The following is a 5,897-nucleotide window of genomic DNA, read 5'->3' as shown; positions in this document are numbered from 1 at the left end:
GGAGTACGGTGTGTCGGGATGTTGTTCAGTTATGGCAGGTTACTGAAAAGTGTTTGGACTGTGTATTTTTTTCCTTCAAATGGCTGTTCAGGAAGAGTTATGGATGAAAAGGTGGTTCTTGATAAATAAAATATTCCTCTTTTAATTATTAAAATTTGCTTTTTCTTCAGCATTTAAAAAGGAAAGAAAGATCATCACAGCAGACACCTGAAAGGATGAACACAAGTTTGGTTTATTTTCACACATAGTATTTCTTGTACAGCACATAGGAAACGCATCAGAAGGGATTTTTTAGCAGTAAAAAAAAAAATATCCTTGGCTTTACAAAAGAAAAACTAAACACGGGCTTGTAATAACGAAAAAAATAAAAGTTGTTAGACTGTTGGAACAGAGAAAGCACAAGCAGAGGAGAGCTACGTTACTGACAGGTAAAGAAGAGTATCAAATACAATGTCCCAAATATTCACGCTATACCACCAAATGCATAGCCATTATACAACATCATTCTGAGTAGTATACAAGCTTGTGTATGAGAATATCATTTAGGTCTGCCTGTGGCTGACAGGCAGAAAGGGAAAGAGGCAGGCAATGGCATTGAACTGTACAGATCGCCGTTATAGGAGCCATTAGAGAAGTTCCTCATAATTCTTCTATCCTGCATTAGCGCTGCATTGAGAAACATGGACATATTTGGCTAAAACATACAGTTGAATAGAGTTGGATACTGTAATGTAAAACTGTGGCCGTGAGACCGTTCACTGTATCTACTGAGTAAAATTTGATTTGTCTTGTTCTATCAGCAGAAGTGGAGCTTTAGTGCACAAGCATGCAGTAGAAAGTGGGACCTCTTCGATGGCTGAATTGGAATTATCCTAGTGCAGCCGACGCCTGCTGTACACTGACCACGGACTCAAGAAAAAAATAGTTCAGCTGCACAATAAGGACTGAAAACAGACTGCATTACATTTACTACCACTTTTGAAAAGAAAGGGAATAAAACAAAAACAACAACCAAAACGGAGGGCCTTATTTATTTTTCTTTACATTGGACTGCTGATGTTGTATGCCCTCTGCCTGTCACCACCACCAAGGATAAACACACACTTATTTAAAAAAGAAAAAGTTTAAAGAACAAAAATATTTTTCCCGCCTGTGTTCTACTTGATTTTGTACGTCTCCATGTGTGAGTGCGTCCCTCTGTTTGCTCCCCCGAACCTGAAACGCAGTCATAGGCAACCCCAATACATAAACATATCGTTCAAGACGAGCAATAACTATTTATAAAAAATACTGAAATAAAGGAGTAATAAAAGAAAAGCTTAAAATGTGCCTGTTTAGTCTACATAATGGTGACGCATGTTCTACTGAAGCAGAAAGCTCTGATATACACTTTGCCTGACAGTTTGGAATATGATACAAAGAGGAATGAAGAGCTCGAATCAGGTTCAAAGAAATTTGGAAAATACTTTGGGAAATACGCTTATTTGATTTCTTGCTGAGAGTTAGATCAGAAGATTGCTACGACTCCCAGATCGTACTGTAAATATGAGACCAGAGCCAGCAGTCGCTTAGCATAAAGTCTGGAAACAATGGGGAGCAGCTAGGCTGGCTCCGTCCAAAGGAAGCAAAACCCACCTACCACCACCTTTAAAGATCACTAATGTACGGACTAGATGTCGTTATTTATTCCATACCATAACCAGAAAAATAAAATCCACATGTTGGTGTTTTACAGCGTGGTTATGTGCATGACTTGGTTACCAGGAGACCAGGGAACACTCCAGGACGTTACCTCATGAAACAGCAAGTTGTCGATTTAACACACGACATAATATGATAATCATGAGCTTTAGAGGTGCTGATAGGTAGATTTTGTTATTTCTGGACAGAGAAGCTAGTTGTTTCCCCGTTTTCAGTCTTTATGCTAAGCTAGGTTAGTAGGCTGCTTCATACTTAGCAAAAGAGTGGCATCAATCATTTAAATCTATACATGTATTTTCATCAATTAATAGCAATCAATAGCTCACCGAACAAGAGTTAGCCACTTTGAACACTAGCACATCAGCAGGCAGGCAGAGACGGAGACAATGACTTTGATAAACATGTAAGTCTCATCTGGTGCGTAAAAGAAAACAGCAACTAGTTGCATACAATTTAAAAGGATTCGAATTAGCTGCTTAGTTTGCTGCTGACGATAGCGTAATCGGGCGGTGTTAATTTGCCGTCTTGTCTGCCTTACAGTGAAGTTGGCGTGCTGCTACTTCATCTAGCTGACAGTGCCTTTAATGAGAGTGAGTGCAGCGCCCGGTGTCAGGAGAACAATCCAGAGGAATTAGAGGGAACAGCTCGGCTGATGTTCTGTGTTTGTGTCTCTGGGCCCTGGGAGAATCCCACTGACTCCGCTGCTCATTAGACGCTGCCTTTGTCAGAGCAAAATAAAATAGATATTACGCAGTGAGACGGGGAGCGCTGCGACGAATGTTTAATTGGGTGCTCTGTGTGTTGTGTGTGTGTGTGTTGTGTGTGTGGGTGTCTCTCTATTCCTGCAATCACCTCAAGGGAGTGTATCCGAGAGTGTGTGTATTCTTGCCCGATGACGTGCGCCTGTGTGTGTGTGTGTTTGTGTGTGTGTGTGCGTGTGAGAAGGTCTATGTTTCATGTCAGTGTATGTGGATATCTGAAGCGCCCCCCTCCATCTCGGCGCGTCATCGTTCCCGAGCTCCTGACACCTCTCGCTGGGGAGAGCGAGCTGCGGCGTCAGCCTCATTAAGGCTTCCACTGTCTGGCTAATGAATCGATTGTGTGGTATCAGTGCTCCTGGCTGGCGCTCCCACAGTGCCGCTCCGCGCCTCCTCTGGGGGCCTCCCTTCCACTGAGCTCTTAATCAGGAAACAGCCCTAATTACCCTGCCTCTTTCCTCCTCCTCCCTCTCCTCGTGCTCTCTTTCATTTCTCTTCCTTCCGCACTCTCGCTTTCTCTCCTCCTTCTTGTCTTTCCCTCCCGACTTTATCTTTATGCTCCACCGCCCTTTTCCTTTGTCCTTCTTATCTTGCTGCTTCCCTTCCCGCCTCTCTCTCTGCTATCATGCCTCATCCTTGGGCTTAAAGGGGAATGGGGGAGGAGGGAGGAGGCATTTGGGAGCTTCCACAGTAGCTTATATCACAGGAAAACGGGGGAGCGGGGCTGATGTATTAGGGGTGAGGGTCAGGAGGGCTCAGAGGACTGAAACGGAGGTGCTGTTGTTGCTGATGTAATGCGGATCAGGAGCGGTTGGCGGGGCAACTGGTTGCCCCTCCCCTATCCTCCAAAAAAAACACCAGAAAAATCTCCGTCCTGTCTCTTCCCATCTCGTCCCAACCCTCAGTACACCACCTCGTACACCGTGGCCTTCTTGTCCCCGGAGCCCGTTACTATGTACTTGTCGTCCGGGGAGACGTCACAGCTCAGCACAGACGAGGACTCCTTGGACTGGTAGTGGGGAAGAAACAGTCATCAAAACCCAGGAGAGCCAGAGTGATGATTGATGGATGGAGACAGATGGAGAGAAACAAACACAAAGAGAAAGATGTTAGAAAAGATTTGACTCATCAGGTAATACTCAATCATACAAGACACATTTGCATTTCAAAACAGTCGGCAACTATTTCCAAACAGATAGCTCCAGAACTCGACAGCTCCAGGATGCTGACTCGTTCGTCTGCTTCAATGTGAGACATGCTACTCTCTTGCAGCCTCATTAACTGCATAAAACCGCCCCCCCCCCCCCCCCCCCCCCCCCCCCCCCCCCCCACCTTCCCACTTCTTTGTCTGAAAGCCAGAAATGGGCACCTGACTTTAGATGATCTAAAACTCCCCCCTCTTCCCTTCCCACTGCTCCATCATCATTTATCTTCCTTTCTTTCTTCCCAGACTCTACTTCTCCTCTTCACTCCTGCCCCCCTCTCTCATGTTGACTCCTCCTCATCCCCTCTCCTCCTCTCTCTCCCTCCCTGCTACAGGCACAGTAGGGCTGTCAATCATCAAGCCACAGGTGAGAGGCCATTGCACACAGGATCCCTCATACTATATCAAGATAGCAGGTTGGGGAGTTGGGGGGGCATTCAGGAGCTAGGGATGCAATGACAAGCCAAAAGATGAGTTTGGGAGGGTTTGAGTCTGAGATGGAGTGGAAAAGAGAGATAAAATAAATATATAACCAAGAGGAAAACTGTGTCCTGAGACTCCGAGACTTAACACCCTCTAGCATTACAATGGTTTAGTTCTTTAGTAGTTTCAGATATTAAATTAAATTAACATTAAAGGATAAAGACAATGGAAATCCACTAAATGTATTATCCTTGACAAAGTGTGATGATATGTTGTATTAACAGTATATAGTAAATATATTAGTATGTATTCAGTCATATGTAATTAGGCAGTAGCAATGATGTAACATTTATATCTATGCCAATTAAGCGTATTTGATGAAGAACAAAGAAACAGAGAGCGGGAGAGAAAGAGAAGGATATGCAACAAACAGAACAGCCAAAGGGTAGGAGAGAGCAAGAGAGGAAAACAAAGTGAAGGGGAAGTGTAAGAAAAAGGGAATAAAAAATATGGAAGGGAAAATGGAGTGAACAGGGATAAACCAAAGGACAAGGACAAAAAAAAAAGTAAGGGTAGATGTACAGATTGAGAAAGAAAGATAAAAAAGGAGTGAGCACAGAGAGGGAGAAAGGACAACCATAACCAGGGAGACAAGGAGAGAGAGAGGAAACATGAGCGGAGCGGGAGGTTAAAGAGAAGCAAGGAGACAGAAACTGGAAAGGACAGTGACAAACCAGAAAGGAGGAGGAGGAGGAGAGAGAGAGAGAGAGAGAGAGAGAGAGAGAGACGCCCCGTATAACACGGTGACAGGCGGGAGCTGTTTGGCAGGAGAAACGTTTGGCATTTGGATAACAAAGCAGATAGCCAGCATTCTCCTTTTAGTCTGCAGGGAGAGACAGGAGCAGCCAACCCTGTTGCCACAGAAAATATGACACACACACACACACACACACACACACACACGCACGCACACACACACACACACACACACACACACACACAGAAAAGGCTCATCTTAAATGTACCTTCATCTCCCCTTGCTAGTTTAATTCACACCCTGATGAACAGGCCCAGCTGAAAATATTTCATCCCTGAATATTCATGTTTCAACATTTCCTCAAACGGAGCAATTGAACATGATGGAGTTATTACATTTGCGGTGTGTGTGTGTGTATGTATGTGTGAGAGAGATTTTGGCAGCCTGCACTCTCTGATAAACCTTCGCAACTCCCCATGGATCAACAAACCTGGATTTGACAAAAAAAATGTTTATCGTTCGCTTTCTCCCTCTGAACTTCCTCACCTTTTTCCTCTATTTTGCCTTGGGCTCAGTGTGCATGTGTGTGTGAGTGGGTATGAGGTACACAGACAGGATCAAGCAGAGATCGCTTAAACAACACTATCCACACTGACTAACAGATGACTCTGCAGCTCTAAATATACGCACTTATATTTATCTATATAGAGCATAAACATCCTCAGAGCATTGCACTCGTCCCTCACCTGGAAAATACTAGCTCCATACGGTGTCCTCCACGCATTCAACAGATTGTCTTTTCCTGTGCTCACGAACCACTTGCCTGAAATAGCAAACACACACACACACACACACACACACACACACACACACACACACACACACACACACACACACACACACACACAGTACTACAGGTGAAACAAAAGTAAAGGGGTGAAAAAAGGCACAATATACTGTGGAAATACTGCATGTTCATACCACAGTAGGCAAACTTAAGGGAGAGAACGCAGCTCTCATGGAGGTGCAGCTGGTACTTGTCAGGTTTGGAGAC

At 44.4% G+C, this 5,897-nt stretch overlaps 1 protein-coding gene across 1 annotated transcript in view; it reads right to left on the bottom strand.

Moving 5' to 3' along the window:
* Positions 1 to 210: 210 nt before the first annotated feature.
* Positions 211 to 5,897, bottom strand: part of LOC117950832 (transducin-like enhancer protein 1) — an 81,171-nt gene continuing 75,484 nt past the window's right edge. The window contains exons 16-18 of the mRNA XM_034882178.1: positions 5,825 to 5,896; positions 5,590 to 5,666; positions 211 to 3,468 (exon numbers count right to left, since the gene is read on the bottom strand). Coding sequence (XP_034738069.1) covers positions 3,361 to 3,468; positions 5,590 to 5,666; positions 5,825 to 5,896 — 257 coding nt within the window. The 3' untranslated portion in view covers positions 211 to 3,360. The remainder of the gene's footprint in view (positions 3,469 to 5,589; positions 5,667 to 5,824; position 5,897) is intronic.

The sequence above is a fragment of the Etheostoma cragini genome, chromosome 9, assembly GCF_013103735.1.
Source record: "Etheostoma cragini isolate CJK2018 chromosome 9, CSU_Ecrag_1.0, whole genome shotgun sequence".
Classification (NCBI taxonomy): domain Eukaryota; kingdom Metazoa; phylum Chordata; class Actinopteri; order Perciformes; family Percidae; genus Etheostoma; species Etheostoma cragini.
Note: the sequence above shows the minus strand (reverse complement) of the source record. Positions and strands in the feature narration are given on the sequence as shown.